This window comes from Colobus angolensis, unplaced genomic scaffold (assembly GCF_000951035.1).
Source record: "Colobus angolensis palliatus isolate OR3802 unplaced genomic scaffold, Cang.pa_1.0 Scaffold92, whole genome shotgun sequence".
NCBI classification, from domain to species: domain Eukaryota; kingdom Metazoa; phylum Chordata; class Mammalia; order Primates; family Cercopithecidae; genus Colobus; species Colobus angolensis.
This window is the reverse complement of record NW_012123154.1, coordinates 7,946,292-7,964,240: the sequence shown is the minus strand read 5'-3', so window position 1 is coordinate 7,964,240 and position 17,949 is coordinate 7,946,292. Positions and strand designations below refer to the sequence as shown.

General features: G+C 42.2%; 1 protein-coding gene and 1 pseudogene across 1 annotated transcript in view; both read left to right on the top strand.

Moving 5' to 3' along the window:
- Positions 1-5,991, top strand: part of CHD7 (chromodomain helicase DNA binding protein 7) — a 189,976-nt gene extending 183,985 nt beyond the window's left edge. The window contains exons 36-38 of the mRNA XM_011931946.1: positions 135-275; positions 507-611; positions 2,983-5,991. Coding sequence (XP_011787336.1) covers positions 135-275; positions 507-611; positions 2,983-3,903 — 1,167 coding nt within the window. The 3' untranslated portion in view covers positions 3,904-5,991. The remainder of the gene's footprint in view (positions 1-134; positions 276-506; positions 612-2,982) is intronic.
- A 6,850-nt stretch (positions 5,992-12,841) lies between these two features.
- Positions 12,842-17,949, top strand: part of LOC105504506 — a 34,653-nt pseudogene continuing 29,545 nt past the window's right edge.

Here is a 17,949-nt window from a genome sequence, read left to right as displayed (position 1 = left end):
TAATATTAATAATTAAAATGATTCTTGAAACTTCCATAATAATTGAAGGTGATCTGACAGTTTTCTTTGGCATTTATATAGAGAAGACTAAGTACTAAATACCACTTTTACTAAATATGTTTTTTCTTTTGCAGAAGAATGCAGATGTGCTATTTTCCTCATTTCAGAAACCGAAACAGAAACGACATAGATGTCGAAACCCTAATAAATTGGATATAAACACTTTGACAGGAGAAGAAAGGGTGCCTGTTGTCAATAAACGAAATGGGAAGAAGGTAAACGCTGGGAAAGGGAACTGATCACTGTGCGATTTCTTAGCCCAGAAAGAAGTGTTTTATCCTGCCCTCTTCTATAAGGGAAAAGAATCCTGTCTGCCTGATTGTGTGTGTGTGTGTGTGTGTGTGTGTGTGTGTGTGTGTGTGTATTATAGAAGGGGTAGGGAGTAGATTAACAGAGAGGGGAGGGAAGACTGTGTTTTTAATCATTTGTCAAATGCCTCTACCCAGATGGGTGGAGCTATGGCGCCTCCGATGAAGGATCTACCCAGGTGGCTGGAAGAAAATCCTGAATTTGCAGTTGCTCCAGACTGGACTGATATAGTTAAGCAATCTGTAAGTACAAACTGCATTTCTGTCAAGAAAGGTAGCTATACAAAACTGTTTTCCCGAGTCTTTCTTGTTTTCTGTTTGCCATTAATTATTCAGTTGTAACTTACTCTTAGCTTAAAAGAATTGACATAATACATCATTTTCATACATCATTAATACATCATTTCTTACATCAATACATCATTAATCCAAAGTGAATTCATTTGTCAGCTCCAATTTAAAAGGTTTGTATGGAAACATACATTCACAGTCTTGGAGGTAGACTTCTCCAGGGGGAACTGCCTCAGGTAAGTCTACTTAACGGCTCACCTGTGGAATGGGATGTATGGTGGTTGAGATCATTAAGATTAACTGTGATTTCTGATTTAAGAAAAACAACAAAAAAATACAACAGTTCTACCTAAAAGATTTGTTATTACTAGCTTTTTAAAAGTTCATTCATGACATGCTGATTATTTGTTTTAATTTTACATTAAAACTGACTTTTCTTTCAGTGTAACATTCTGTCAATCTTAACACACGTGTGAGTTTGTGAACTGACACCGTAGTCAGAATAGGGTTCCATCCCCCAACTCCCTCGAGTTCCCTCATACTGTCCTTTCCCCTACCCCAGCCCCTGGCTGCCACTGACCTGTTCTCCATTCCTGTCTTTTTGAGAATGTCATAAAACATAAGCATGAAGGACATAAGTTTGGAAGAACTGAGCAATTTCTTTTTGATCATATGATCATATGGAAGGTCATCAATGGTCACATGTGTCACAGTTCGCTCCTTTCTGTTGCCGAGTAGCTCTCTCCATTGCATAGATGTGACACTGCACAGCTTAGCCCTCACATGCTGAAGGACATCTAGGTTATTTCCTGATTTTTGAAACTATGACTAGACCTGCTATAAGCAGTTGTGTACAGGTTTTGGTGTGAACGTAAGTTTTCATTTTTCTAGGGTAGATAATAAAATATAATTACATTTTCCATATTTCAAAAATACTTTTACATATATTTGAAATATCCAAAATAACACATTATAGAGGGGATAAAACATCCTACATCCTGGGTTCATATTATGTTATACTATTTTATAAATTTTCTCCCATACAGTATCTTTTTTTGTTTGTTTTTTGAGGCAAGGTCTTTGTCACCCAGACTGGAGTGCAGTGACAAAAATCACAGCTCACTACAGCCTCAACCTCCCAGGCTCAAGCAATCCTCCCACCTCAGCCTCCCAAGCAGCTGGGACTACAGGCACACATCACCAAGCTTGGCTAGTTTTTGTATTTTTTGTAGAGAAGGCATTTTGCCACATTGCCCAGGCTGGTCTCGAACTCACCTCAAGCAGTCTGTCTGCCATCACCTCCCAAAGTGCTGAGATTACAGGTGTGAGCCACTGCCCAGCCAAAAAATTTTTTTAATTGACAGATATTTAATTGACAAAAATTAATTGACGAATCAAATATATATTCAAGGTGTACAGCATGATGTTTTTTTCTTTTAAGAGACAGGGTCTTGCTCTGTCACCCAGGCTAGAGTGCAATGGTGTAATCATAGCTCACTTGGCAGCCTCAAACTCCTGGGCTCAAGCAGTCCTCCCATCTCAGCCTCCTGATTAGCCAAGTAGCTGAGATGACAAGCATATGCCACCACACCTGGATAATTTTTTTTTAATTTCATAGAGATAGGGTCTTGCTATGTGCCCCAGGCTGGTCTCAGACTCCTGGGCTCAAGAAATTCTCTAGTCTTGGCCTCCCAAAGTGTTGGGATTACAAGCATGAGCCACGGCACCTGGCTTCAAGTGATGATTTGATATAATTATACATTATGTACTCTCCTTTATAAAAATGTGTTATGGGTACATGGTAGGTGTATAATAGGGTACATGAAATATTTTTGTACAAGCACACAGTGCATAATAATCACTTTGGGTAGATGAGGTATGCATCACCTCAAGCATTTACCCTTTGTATTACAAACAATGCGATTATACTCTTTTAGTTACTTTAAAACATACAATAAATTATTGTTGACTATGTAGTCACCCTGTTGTGTTACCGAAAACTAGATCTTACTCATCCTAACTCTATTTTTGTACCCCATCATGTACTTCTGATGTATGATTTCTTGAGTTAGTTATGGATGCAGCTAACTTGACATTTACCTCACTGATGAGTAGCCTTGAGCAATTTTTCTGCAGTTCAGCAAGCTAACATAATAATAAAAACAAGTTTTGCTGTCATTAAGTTTTATCATTGAGCTGTTAGAAGGGAAGAACTACTTAGGTATTTCTGTTTGGAATGGCAGGTTCACCACAGAGGCTCACATTGAGATCAAGTTGTCTTCGGCAGCCTTTATAGCCATTGTTTGCCTCCCCTCTCCTCCAGGGTTTTGTTCCCGAGTCAATGTTTGACCGCCTTCTCACTGGGCCTGTGGTGCGGGGAGAGGGAGCGAGCAGAAGAGGAAGAAGGCCCAAAAGTGAGATTGCCAGAGCAGCCGCAGCCGCTGCTGCTGTGGCCTCCACGTCAGGGATCAACCCTTTGCTGGTGAACAGCCTGTTTGCTGGAATGGACCTGACGAGCCTTCAGAATCTCCAGAATCTCCAGTCGCTCCAGCTGGCAGGCCTCATGGGCTTCCCTCCAGGACTGGCAACAGCTGCCACCGCCGGAGGCGATGCGAAGAACCCTGCTGCTGTGCTGCCCCTGATGCTGCCAGGAATGGCGGGCCTGCCCAACGTGTTTGGCTTGGGCGGGCTGTTGAATAACCCTCTGTCAGCTGCTACTGGAAACACCACTACTGCTTCTAGTCAAGGAGAACCGGAAGACAGCACTTCAAAAGGAGAGGAGAAAGGAAATGAGAATGAAGACGAGAACAAAGACTCTGAGAAAAGCACAGATGCTGTTTCGGCTGCTGACTCTGCGAATGGATCTGTTGGTGCTGCTACTGCCCCGGCCGGATTGCCCTCAAACCCACTAGCCTTCAACCCTTTCCTCCTGTCCACCATGGCCCCGGGCCTGTTCTACCCATCCATGTTTCTACCTCCAGGACTGGGGGGATTGACGCTGCCTGGGTTCCCAGCATTGGCAGGACTTCAGAATGCCGTGGGCTCGAGCGAAGAAAAGGCTGCTGCTGACAAGGCCGAGGGAGGACCCTTTAAAGATGGAGAGACCCTTGAAGGCAGTGATGCCGAGGAGAGCCTGGATAAGACTGCAGAGTCCTCACTCTTAGAAGACGAAATAGCACAGGGTGAAGAGCTAGACTCACTTGATGGGGGGGACGAAATAGAAAACAATGAAAATGATGAATAACCAGTACCAGTTCCAGTTCAAGTGTTTAAAACTTTTGACAAGTGGTAGTCCTACTGTTTACACTCACAGTTAATGTTCATACCTAGTTTTATAAGCTGTTCTGTAACATAGTGTAGCAAAAAAAAAAAAAGTTCAAGTCATGTTATACAGGTGTGTCAAAAGGTATCTTGGTCATTAAGTATTGTGCAGTGCATTATTTATTATCCCTAGGAGAGATGAAATTTGAGAGGTGATCATGTCTTTTTAAGGAAACTTACATAATGCTCTGCTTTTTTTTTTCTCTTGGTACCATTGGTATTATAATAAAGAGCAATTTGTAACTGAGTGGCACTAATGGAAGAAGGTGCTGCTCAAAGGAAGTATGAAGTTATATATTTAATTTTTTAATTTTAATTTTTAATTTTTTTGCTGTGAAGGTCAAGCTGAAATTTACCATATACCATACATATCATCCTTGCTCATTTGTTTCCCTTTTTGACTGTATGGGGTTCCCACACTCGTGCATCCACACACATCCACCCACTCTGACAATCTCCACGCTAGTGTGAACGCCTCTGTCCCGAGGCGCAGCAATAATAAGGCAGCTGTTGAATGTGAAGGGTCCCTTTGGAAAACTCACCTACTGGGAGGGTTCTTGCCAGACAGAACTACAGTTCCATTGTCTTGTGGTCTTGTAATGCACTGGTAAAAACAAAATAAATAGATGAATAAATAAAGAGTGAGAGAAGAGAGAATCAGGTACCTTTTTTAAATTAAAGGACTTTGTTACTTTAGCCACAAAGCTAAAACAGCATTACCTCAGCTCTAAACTAGCCTTGAAGTTTACAGACATGACTTTGTAAATGTATTGTTTTTCTTTGTTGTGATGTCCTTTTATTTTTTTCTTGGAAAACTGCTATCATGTAAGATAAAATGTAAATTGCTGCCAACTGTAGTAATGATGCTTTTAATAAAAGTGACCCATGATATGCAGAGATGTAATTATAGAATGTAGTATATAGGGAAACTGGTGTTCACTCTATTTTTTGTATTCGCAATAGATGCAAATACAGCATTCTGGCTTTTGTACAGTTTCTTGATATATCCTCTTATACTAGATTAGCTTTTAGTAATACACTAAACTGTCTCCAAGACTAGACAGGAAAGAAAACCTTGAATTACTCTCACATAATTCCACTCCAGATATCTCAACAGAAATGCATACAAAAAGCTCCTATTACTCCCTCAAAAGGGCATCTGAGACTGAGAATACTTAGAAATGTGTGCAGTGTGTGATAATGTGGTACACTGAAGAACAAAAGGGCAAAAGAAAAATGAGGCTTTAATAGGCACAATATCTAGGTCATTTATCCTTGGTTAATGGGTAGAAAAACACAATGCAGTAGTGTCAGCAAGGGACACAAAGGCACTCTGGTGTCCTGCAGACCAGCGCTCAATGCCAGGAACCGGTGTGTGGAAAAACCCATGTGGAATTGAAACAGACCGACTTAAGCACGCACGCGCGCGCGCACGATCTCAGGAGCTGCTGATTTGTGGACCCCTTTTCGACCTTTGATATTTAAAGTAAAATATAATTTGAGATCTACTGTTTTCACCTTTTTATGTCACCTGAACCAACACAAAGCCATATTTTCATCCAGTTAAAAAGCAGAGGAAGGGATGTGGACGAGAGTGTTTTGTGTGTGTTGCCTTCCTCCACACCCTCCCCCTAGGACGTCCGCACACAGTCCACCCTCAGCCAGTGTGCTGCCAGACAGGTGGTCCAAATTCCTCCCAGACAATGAGATTCAGTTCATTTATGCCCCAAGATGAAAATATGCCCCTTAATGATTCTGGGAAAGGAACAACCTGAACCGTCCACCTTACAGATCCTGTGATGGCTTTCATTTATCATCGCCGTTGTCTGCTGAAAGTCAATGGGCTGTGCACGTTGGAGGAAAGTGCCTTGAAGAGAATATTTTTTGAAAAGGAATTATTCAAACACCGAAAAGTAAAACTAGGTCTGCCTAAAGTATAGGGAATTTAAGTATTTAAGTAACAAAGATGTTAGCAGGGAGAATTTGCTTAATAAAATGAGTCATGAAAGGGTGTTTTTTAAAAGTTCTTTGTAGTATTGGAAATTTTCCTATGAGCCTCTGTAAATAGAGAATATAACGTGACACTGTTAGGATAAAATTCGAAGAGCAATGATGATCTTCAAAGCAAAGCCATCAGTTGCTCGTGGCCAGAGGACCCCTGAGTTGATGGGGCTCACTGGCTTGTTACGTGCACCTTCTGGCATCTGTTGACATGGCTTTAATGTCATTCACATTTTCATATTGGAAAGTGCATTTTTTTCTTCCAGTGAAATTCATTCTTGGTAGTAGATCTTGAATCTACCTAAGTTAGAAGCATTTTATTTTTGTTGTTTTTAGGCAGAGTCTCACTGTCGCCGAGGAGGGAGTGCAGTGGTGTGATCTCGGCTCACTGCAGGCTCTGTCTCCCGCATTCACACCATTCTCCTGTCTCAGCCTCCCTAGTAGCTGGGACTACAGGCGCCTGCCACCATGCTCAGCTAATTTTTTTGTATTTTTAGTAGAGACGGGATTTCACCGTGTTAGCCAGGATGGTCTCGATCTCCTGACCCTTGTGATCCGCCCGCCTTGGCTTCCCAAAGTGCTGGAATTACAGGCATGAGTAAGAAGTATTTTCAATTCAGTCAGATACTAATGGGTATGATGGTGTGCCTAGCGTGGAGGAAGCACTGAGGTGCCAAGGGTTCTCCTGGCATTGCTCCCTGATGGAAGTGCTGTTCTTCCCTGAGGAGGCTGAGGCCTGGGAGTTGGCATCACTGCCAGCAGTTAAGTGCAGGAGCAGGACTTGAACTCAGGCCGTCTGACTGCAGAAGCCTGTGTATGCGCTCCTAAAACACTGCACTTTTAGGTCTCTGAAAGAAAATTATGACATAAGGATGACTGAAAGTTTGCTGTTTTTTCCCCTTCATAACATCTTAAGTTTGAGGTTGGGAATTAAGAGAAAGTCTTGAATTAGAGCCTCAACTCTGGCTAAGGAAATGAATCCCACCTACCTCATTTAAATTTGGATTTATTTTGCCCCACAAATATTTCTATTTTATAAAGAAATCAAGTCTTTAAAAAGAATTTGTCCAAATAAGTTACTGAGATAGTAAATTGCTACCCTGGTATTTGAACCCTGATTGATCTAACTCCAAAGCCCAGGCTCCTAAGCACTGTGCTAGTGTAATTAACATTCATCAGCAACATTGGGTGCTGTGTGCTAGAGGCTGTGCTGGGAATATAGAAATGAAAGCAAACAGACTAGTCCCCTGCTGTCATGCAGCTTATATCCTAGTACGAAGAGATGGATAACAGAATACAAATAAAATGTTTGCAGAGCAAGGAAGACTTAAATAAGGTGATAGGATGGCCAGGAAAGAGCTCTCTATGGAGGAGACAGCTCACACCTGAGTGATGAGCAGTAGGCAGACTGAGATCTAGTTGGAGAATGGTGCAGACTAAAGGAATGACAAATGCAAAGACTTTGAGTTGGTAATGAGCTTGGAATAAGGAGTGGAGAGGCCATCTGCCTTGAAAAGTTGGGAGGCATGGTTAGATTACATAGGGCCTGGATGGCCCTGGTGGAGGATTTGGGTTTCATGCTAAGTGCTGTAGAAAGTCTTCTGAAAGTTTTATGCAGAAAAAATGGTCATTTTCTTGTTTTTAAAAGATCATTGTGTCTGCAGTTCAAAAAACTCCCTTGTAAAGGGGAGTCAGGAATTCCAGTTGGGAGATGGCTGTAGCAGCCTTGCATCAAGGTAGTGGGCAGTAGTGGAGAAGGAAAGCCGTGGATGGACTTGGGATATGTTTTGAAGAGGTAGACTCTCCAATTTAAATGAACTTCTCAGTGAATAATTTGTATTCTTCAGGACTACTACTAAAAACTAACAGATAAAGAATGTTCACCATGCTGTTTTTTTAAAATAAGAATGTTGTGATTACTGTTAGAAGAAGATACTGGGAAAAGAAATTTTCCCATCATGTCTGTTATAAAATTTTCTTTTTAGTTCAATGAAAATTATTTGTTAATTATCTGTGGGAAGAGTTTTTAGAAATTACTTCTGACAGAGGAGGTGAGAATGAGTGTTGTTGAAGCAATATGTGTTACAGCAAACATCTCTGTGTCTCTAGGGCCACCAATAAATTTAAATTAGGAAGCAAAACAATGTAAATGACTTCTAACAAGCACTTAAAAGTTAGAATACATCTTATTCATTCAACTTGGCTCTCTAATGAGCAATTTTATGTTTTCTTAAGCACAGGTAAGATTTACCACAGTTTTACAGACGTAGTAAAATAAGCTACATTTGGCAAAATAGATGAATAAATTACCTTCTGAAATATTTTACCTAATGTAAGACTCTAAGCATTTCATCACTGAGATTTTTGACAGAGGAGCCATTTAATTTGAAGATTTTCTGGTAAGGGTTAGGATGATCGTTTTCTAAGTATTATAAGTTATTTTATGCAGTGCAACATAGCGCCACCCTCCCGATAGATCTATTGGTCTATAAACCTTGTTTTGGATCTACAGATGTAGAGTTGAATTTTAATTTGGATCTCCTTAATCAAATGTGTACCATGTAATTTAAATGAAATTAAAGAATAAGGTAGTGAAAAAAATTTTTTTACATCTAATATCTTTACTTTCAGAACTATTTACTCTTTTTTTTTTTGAAATGGAGTCTTGCTCTGTCACCTAGGCTGGAGTGCAGTGGCACGACCTCGGCTCACTGCAACTTCCGCCTTCCGTGTTCAAGATTCTCCTGCTTCAGCCTCCTGAATAGCCGGGCCTATAGGCATCTGCCACCATGCCCGGCTAATTTTTGTATGTTTAGTAGAGATGAGATTTCACCATGTTTGCCAGACTGGTCTCAAACTCCTGACCTCAAGTGATCTGCCTGCCTCAGCTTCCCACAGTGCTGGGCTTACAGGGGTGAGCCACCGCGCCCAGCAGAATGATTTACTCTAAAAATTTGTTTAGCTCCTAAGCAGGTTGAAATTTTCTTCACTCGAACAAAGATGGCAGAATCCCATTTCGCATGTTTGCAGGCATGCTATTTAAGTGTGCTGGTGCCTCTCCACAGTTGGATCCTGCTGTGAGCCTTCCCTTCTCATGAGGTCCTTCCTGGGCTCCAAGACAAATGTCATTATAAATTTGGAGTTGTAGCTAAAGGACAGTTTCTAATGTATAAGAAATAGTAGCAGTAAGTCAAAATACTGCTTAGGAATCACTTTATACTCCAGGTGGCTTCCTCCATTGTCCCCTTACCGCCTCTGCATTTTGATCTGAAAGCTCGATTTCAAGATTACAAATGAGAGAAACCTGATTCTCTTCTGTGACAGGAGCCAGGTACTGCAGTGGTTTGCAATCCAAAACCTCATAATTGTCAGTCTCAGTTCAAGAGACATCAACTTGGATATAGGCTGGATGACTGAAACCTAAGCAGGCTGTAAATTTAATAGTTTAGGGGAGTTTGCATGACAGTTTGGAAAACTCATCCTGTTTGACATGTTTCACCATGTTTCCCTAGGAATTGGGAAGCTCAACATTTCAGAATTCAGCATTTGTGTTTGTTAATAGGCACTGGTGAGTTAATCCACACCACACCCTGGCAAGTTAGGCCAGTCTTGTTGCCACCACCCCTTCACCAGGTAAGGCAGGGTCATTTGCCCAAGGCCGAGTAGTACACAAGTGTGGTGGCCAGAACTAGAATTCGGACTTTTCCAGTGAATGTGGTGGCTAGCTGTGGGCCATCTGTTTTAGGATAAACCCATCATCAATGTTAATTCAGGTCTAGGATCTTAAACAAAAACCTAAAATAGATCAAGCTACAAGGTCCTTTAATAAACAACTGATGGTGTGATCTGAAGAACAAATCAGAAAGTTCCAGAATCTCATGCTGCATCACAGAAGTGATTATTGAAGAATGCCTGAAAGATGCTCAAGTAAAAAAAAAAAAATTAATAAGCAGGCTTTATATCCATGCTAAGTTAATGATATGATCTATGCAACCGACAGTCTAAATATTTCTGCTCGTTACTGAGGATATTCTCTAGGATTTCTGGATAGTGAATATTGCCCTTTCTTCTACCTTGTATCTGAATGGCCCTAAAAGCCAGCCCCAGCTTGTAGAAACTGAGATGACAAAGTCTGGAACCTATGGTTCCTACAAGGATGGAAAATAGCCCCAGAAGAACAGTGTTGCTTCATCTGTCCCCACCCACGGGCTTTCCTAGGCTATTGTAGCTCTCACAGCAGATTTGCATATCTGTAGCTGCAGAGCTAATGTTCTCTCTCTAGGCTCAGGGGGCCCTGCAAGGCAGCTCCATGGTCCTTTCCATCTTATTGTGAGAGTTGGTGGAAAATGAGAGGCGGCCATTGTGTCGGACTACGGAGGCATTGTTCTTCCCCCAACGAGGCTGGCCTGTTTCTCAGCTCCCGGTTTCTGCTCCTCCAGCCATGGCTAGCTTCTGAGGAACAGCTGGACTGACTCAGAATTGCCCCAAGCGTTGTTTAAAATCATGAAAAAAATTTTACTCTCCAAAACATAAAGTTACAAACTGCCCCCCAAAATCCTTTTCTTGGGAGTCCCAGTTTGCATAGAACCTGTGTGTTCTGATAGTAACACAGCCGTGGCAACTCAATGACAAAGTGCTGGCTTGCCCATCGGCCCCCAGCCCCTAGTCCCCTTTGCGAAAAGAATTTCATTGACCATCAGAATACGTGGTGGTGGCAGTGGGGGATAAAATTAAAGCAGAAAATGTCCCTTTACATTTCAACCATAAAACCATCTGTTGCTGAGGACTGTGCAGGTATCAATTGTTTATGATCATTAAAATCTTGCTGTTGGGGATAGTAACTACAAAAACTTGAATATTGTTTACGATGTCGATGTTGGGGAAACCAAAGCTTTTTGTATTTATGTTGCTTTCCTATGTGTTTGGGGGCAGGCCAAATGAGCAAAACAACAGTGGCCTTCCAAGGTGCATAAGCCTAGGAGAACATGCTGTGAAATATATACAAGAAGAAGGCAACTTTGAGAATCACTTGGTGTTTCTTGTATTTGGAGCTCAAATGACTAAATGGCCAAAATGTCATCTCCAGCTGATATGCTTCCAGTATGCCTGTCCTGGTCAGAAAGCTCACCCAAAGTAGTTTGCAATTTTATTTTGTACTACGATATACCCGCTTCTGGACACGCATCTGCAGATTTTAGATGCATGCTGATCTGGCACATTTATTCTCATGGATTGTATGTACAGGGCTTGATGTGCTCCCTGCCTTCAAGGAGATGCTGAAATCCACAACAACTTGAAGGGTTAGACAAACTTACTGTTTTAATAGCTGTTACATGTACAAATTATCCTAGCCACTTGATTGTCAGCTGTGGCTACGTGTGTTGAATAATGAGGAAGGCACTGAGCCCAGAGACCCTGGGAGAGGACATGTGGATTTGATCGGTTGTCCTTGCTCCTTATAATTTTAGATTCCTACACCAGATCACTATCCAGAACAGGAACAGCTTTAAAGTAATCTTGTTTTGCTTTAAATATAAACCATCTAGGCTTCTGAATTATTGCAAAAAAGAAAAAAGTTTAGTAACTTCAGTTAAATCTCTAAGACTCACATCTCTCCTGCATCAACATGATCATGATATTCCCCTTCTCTTAGGTGCTGCTGATGGTGACCTAAAAACGGAGGCAGCAATGCCCTGAGGATGGCTTCCTGTTGCTGGTGTCCACAAGGTGATTTCCTTCTGTATCTGGACATTCTTGCTTGATGGACTAAATGCAGCCATGTTTTGCTTTCAGCTTTTCCACATTGAGTCTCTGCTGTCTTAGGGACAAATGTCATGGAGTCTTTTTGTGTATTAAGGACACTTTCTTTTGAAAGCCATGCCAGGGTTATGCTAAACAAAGGGAATAATAGGTAACATTCTTGTCCTTAAGTAGCAACCAATAGGGAAGTATTTAATGTGCAATTAGAGGGGCGTGTTGGAGGGTAGGGGTGAGAGAAAAAGCATATAATCAGGGTTCTTCCAGGGCCTAAGAGTGTTGCTGAGGTAGGTAATATAAACAACAGATCTGCCTGTGCTTTGCAGATTTCAGGGCATTTATCCATGCATTGTCTCAATGGATACAACTTTGAAATAGGCCAGTTGTGACTTTAGAGATTACAGAAATTAAGGTTCCGTGATGCAAGGTTAGCAAGTGGTTTAGTTGAATCTTGCAGGCAGGTCTTTGGACTCCAGATCACATAGTGTGGTTTCTCTACCACATAATGACAGCAACCAGGTACCTCCCACCACACACACACAGTGGCAGTGCTGTAGAGCAAGTTTGTCTCTGAGTCGCACCTTCCTCATTTGTGAATTTGGAAGCATAATAATGATAATGCCTTCCTTCTAGTGTTGTGTGAGGATTAGAAATCCTGAATATGGCCGGGCGCGGTGGCTCATACCTGTAATCCCAGCACTTTGGGAAGCTGAGGCAGATGGATCACCTGAGGCCAGGAGTTTGAGACCAGCTTAGCCAACTTGATGAAACCCCGTCTCTACTAAAAATATAAAAAATTAGCCAGACATGGTGGCGGACACTTGTAATCCTAACTACCTGGGAGGCTAAGGTGGAAGAATTGCTTGAACTCGGGAGGTGGAGGCTGCAGTGAGCTGAGATCGTGCCACTGCACTCCAGCCTGAGCAACAGAGCAAGACTCTGTCCTGAAAAAATAAAAAAAGAAAACAAATCCTGAATATGCAAAGTTCTTAGCGTCTGGCACCGAACTGGCACTCAATAAATGATCACTTTAAAAACTTTGCATCATTTGACAAATTCTAAAGAAATGGTACAGGAGAGTGAAGCCTAAAAACACTGAGCAAATGGCCGGAGTGATTTTGGCTTATAAGGAGTGTTCTATGGAAATAAGGCTTCTGCCTGTCCTGAAACACAGGCAGTTCTTGGCTGAAGACAGCAGTGCAGACTTGAGCTTGGAGTGGGTGGGAAGAGGTAAGGCTTCTAGAAAGTCAGTTCTCAAACACCAGTGAGCAATACAAGTAGCCCTGGGGCCTTGTACACTTCCAGATTTGGATGAAATTGTTTTTAAAGCTTCACAATACTCTTATTCCAATACATTCTAATATTTTCTATTGTATTCTATTTCATTAGAGCAAGCAAATAAGAGATCATTCCCCTCTAAACTGACTTAATGCTGCAGTAGTGGTTAGTGGCCTGCACTTTGAAAAATCCTGCTGTAAAACAAGGGTTCTTAACCTGGGTCCGTGGATGGGCTTTGTGGGAGGGGATGTGGGTGGCCCTAAATCCCCTGAATTTGGATGCATAGTTATGTGTGCATGTATTTTTCTAGAGAGAGGGTCCCTAAATTTCGTTTGGACCTCAAAGCACCTGTGACGTCCTCTGTGAGAGGGTAGTAAGAGAGCCAGGAAAGCAGCTTTGAGTGATTGGGGATTACTTTTAATGCCACTTCAGAAATGGAAAACTGATGAAAAACCAGTCCCTGAAGAGGAGAAACCACAGGCAAATGGAACATTCCCCGCAAAATGCCTCCTGCCCAGGGGACTCTTCTCCCGCTTGTGTGACAGCCAGCAGTTGGGACAGCCTCCTTTTTCTTCTGCACCAAGTGGGGATGGTAATACCACCTTCCGTGCAGGCCAGTTTTGAAGACTGAATGAGATAATGCCTGTAGAACTACTTAGACTGGTACAAAATAAACACGTTCACAATGTCAACTATTGTGCGTGCTGTCCCTGAATAGTGACAGTACCACAGAGAGTGTTGTCCCCATTGTATCTGTCCAGTGCTTTGTGAGTGTGTGTTTGTTTTTAGAGGAATGAATTCTTTTCCTCATTCATGAGCATAGAGACTGATAGAATTTCCAGGCAATTTGAACTACCTCGAGGTCCCTCCCCTAGGCCCTCACACAAAGCCAGAAGACAGAAATGAGTCCTTTCTCCCTGTCTGGCTTCTGGAGGCTGGCCATAGGGCCTGACTGGCATCCCTGCCAAGCTAACACAGGTTCCTGGGTGGCCAAGGTGTGCCCACCCCTACCAGATGGCAAACAGTGCCCATGGCTGCCACGCCCTCTGCCCCAGCACACTCAGGACCACGCTCTTGTTGTTACTCACCCTTTAGTCAAAAAAATCAAACAAAACACAACGGGCCCTGGAGAGCTGTCCTCAGCTTTCCTCCTTCCCAGGAGGAAGCAAGGATGAAAGGAAAAAGGGTTTCTGCATGAGGTGCCCACCTTTGGGGAGTCTGAATTTCTGCCCTCTTATTTTAATAATATTATTTGATGCTATGCTGTTCAGTCGTGAAGGCCAGGGCTCCACACAGCAGTGACGCCTCTGGGTCCCGCGGTGGGTGGAAAGGGCGGACTGCGGCGGCACTGGGCACAGGTGGGCGATGGATGGGGCTGCACGGTGGGCATGGAGCGCCTCTGCGGGAAACTGCCTTTTCCTTCCCAAACTCAGTTTTAAAGGGCACAGCAAGTGAGGTGCTGCTGGTTTTAACAGCTCCCGTCAGGTAAAGAATGAAGATCTATACAGGTACAGGGACTGAGCCTGTTTGTTTCTAATTGGTGTTTTTGTAAGTAGGGTTCTCACCAGAAGAAGGCACATGTGTGAGGGAGTGGACTGTGTCCTGCCCAGATGAATGCGCTGGAACCAGAGCCCCAGCGCCTCAGGATGGGACTGCATTTAGAGACAGAGCCTTTAAGAGGGGATTAAGGGAAAATGAGTTCCTATGGATGGGTCCTGCTCCAACCTGACTGGTGTCTATAAGAAGAGGAGATTAGGACACAGGCAGAGACAGAGGGAAGACCTCCTGAGGGCACGGGAAGAAGGCGGCCATCCACAAGCCCAGGAGAGAGGCCCCCAAGAAGCCAATCCTGCTGACCTCTTGATCTTGGACTTCCAGCCTCCAGAAGGGTGAGAAAAGAGATGTCTGTTGTTTCAGCCACCCAGTCTGTGGTACCTGGTTCTGGCAGCCCCAGCAAACTAATAAACTGTGTCTTTCATGAACTCATATAGCAACAGTTTACAAGCCTGGCCAATTCCATCAGAAAACGAAAAAGAAACCACCAGGTGAAGTGAAAGCAGTTCCGGTGGTGCGGCCGTTCATTCAGCGCTGAGCTGTGATCCACTAGATGGGCTCAGGCTGAGGGGAGTCTGGTTGAGTCCTGCTCAGCCAATGGCAGGTTGTGTGCCACGGGCGAGCTACTTCATTTCTCTGGACCTGTTTCCCCAGATGACTGGTCGCAATAATGACAACGAGGCGAATGGCAGTGGGGATGCTAGAGCCCATTTCAGAAGCCTGCAGTGAGGATTCCACCAGTTCACACGCATCAGGCACTGAGCCCTGAACCGCACCTAATAAACACTCTCCCAGCTATTAGTATTACAAACCTGAGAACTGGGGCCACATCAGGGACCTCCTCCTTTCCAGATGTGCGACCTTGATTGAAAGTCACCAGTTCCCTGGGGTTGTTCCATTTGCACAGTGAGGGCCTCAGTGACACTTGGAGACCCTTTTGGCTCTAACATTTTATCATTCTAATAATTGTTGATATGATTAGCCATTCTTTGCAAGGAGTAGGGCAACATTTTGGTGAGTGGTGAGAAACATAACATATTGGGTTTTTTTTTCTACCCTATGTGTTCATGGTTGACAAACTCAAGTAAATAGGGATGACTTTAGGGAATGTCTTTCCAGATAATTCCCCCCTTTAAAAAAAATTTGTACTCTTGGATTCTCTAAGTATTAACAAAAAAGGAGAAAAAAGGCAAACTTCTACTTTTAAGCAGTGCAAAGTGACTGCAGTAAATCTATTTAGGTATCATCATGTTTGACTTTAAGAAAATGGCTGAGCTATGGGCAAGGTAATTCAAGAAGATATAAATGGCTGCATTATAATAAGCAGACACCTATTTTAAGCATGATCTATGTTTTTGGGAAAATTCATTACAATAAGTCTTACAATACCAACCTCTTCAATGAATTTTTCATGTCTGCATACCAAGATATATATAAAACGATCGTAATCATGTACCTTTGGGGCAATGCTGAGCGCCAGCTGTTTCAGGCATGATTTATAGGTTGCCATGCTCAAGGTTAATAATCAGGAGAAACAGGTTACAGTATGCAATGTATTTATGTCAGGTTAGAAGTTCAGTTAGTAAGATAGCATGTTATAAGGAAGCACACACTTTTAATTATTTTCTAACTGCCCTCCACCTACATTTTTCTGCAATAAACTAAAAGTAAATTATGTTTTGCATGGGGACACCTCTGGTAAGCGCATCTTCTGGCTACTGTTGGCTTTACTTAAAGGGAAACCACAGCTAAGAATTATTAGCTGTACATATGAAAACACAGCTTGATGGTACTTAAACATCTGTGCAATGGGCCTACGTAGAAGGTATGATGGAGCTTTATAAACATCAAGCTAATTATGCCCTTACTGAATTGCAGCATTTTGCCGCTAGCAGAATTTCTAACAGGATTTTCAGAGATGTGGTACGTACAAGCCACAAGCTTATCTCCAAAAGCACTAAAATGGAAGCTGCCTTTCTTTGGAGACAAAGTTATTGCATCAGTTTCATTAAAATCTCAGAAATGTTCCCTTTTAAAGTGAGGCAAAAATGCATCCTGTTGACCTAGGAAACTTTTTTTTGTAATAAAGAGAACATTTTTGTTTTTGTTCATACAGAGTTTAGTTCATTGTGCTCCTCGTTCATCATTGGTCTGCATGCATGACATCTCTCCCCTGTTTCCTTTGTTTCTTTCTTCTCTCTTACCCCAGGTGTTGTTCCTCAGCACCCACCCACCCAGCCACCCAGAAGCCAGATTTCTAGTGTGTTTATTACATAGGTATGCATTTATTTTTGCTAGTATTTTTTCAAAATGTGTAGTGTTTGTATGTATGTGTGTGTATATATATATAATTATGTAAATGGTATCTTGTTACATATCTCATTCTATTTCTTAAACTTGTGCGAGTTCATCTTAACACTCTGTTGAAGTCTAATTGGCATACATTATACCGACCGGTTTAGATAAATTTTGACACCTGTGAAGCATCACAACAATCAAGATAATGAACATACCTCTCTCCCACTAAGGTTTCCTCAGGTTTCTGTTACTGTCACCCTCTACCCTCCCCTACCCCTTATACCCAGGCAACCACTAATCTGCTTTCAGCGGGTTAGTTTGTATTTTCAAGAATTTTACATAAATGGAATTATATGGTATATGGTACTTTTTATCTGACTTCTTTCACAAAGCATAATTGTTCTTGAGATTCATTCATGTTGTATGCATCAATAGTTCATTTCTTTTTGTGGCTGAGGAGTATTCCATTGTATGAATATGCCCATTTATTTATCTAGTCGCCTGTGGATGGACATTTGGGTTATGTCTGGTTTCCGGCTATTATAAATAAGACAACCACGAATGGCCATGTACAAGTATTTTAATAGACATGTGCTTTTGTTTCTTTTAGATAAATGTATGAAAGTGGAATGTCTGGATTACATGGTAGGTTTAAGTTTTAACTTTTTTTTTTTTTTTTTTTTGAGATGGAGTCTTACTCTGTCGCCCAGGCTGGAGTGCAATGGCACGATCTTGGCTCACTGCAACCTCTGCCTCCCAGGTTCAAGCGATTCTCCTGCTTCAGCCTCCCAAGTAGCTGGGATTACAGGCACCTGCCATCATGTCCAGCTAATTTTTGTATTTTTGTAGAGATGAGATTTCACCACATTGGCCAGGCTGGTCTTGAACTCCTGACCTCAGGTGATCCACCCACTTTGGCTTCCCAAAGTGCTGGGATTACAGGTGTGAGCCACTGTGCCCAACCTATGTTTAACTTTTTAAGAAATTGTCAAACTTTTCTGCCAAAGCGGTTGTAGCCTTATACTTTCCTATCAGAAATGTTTGTGTTTTAGTTTCTCCACATACTTGTCAGCAGTTGGTA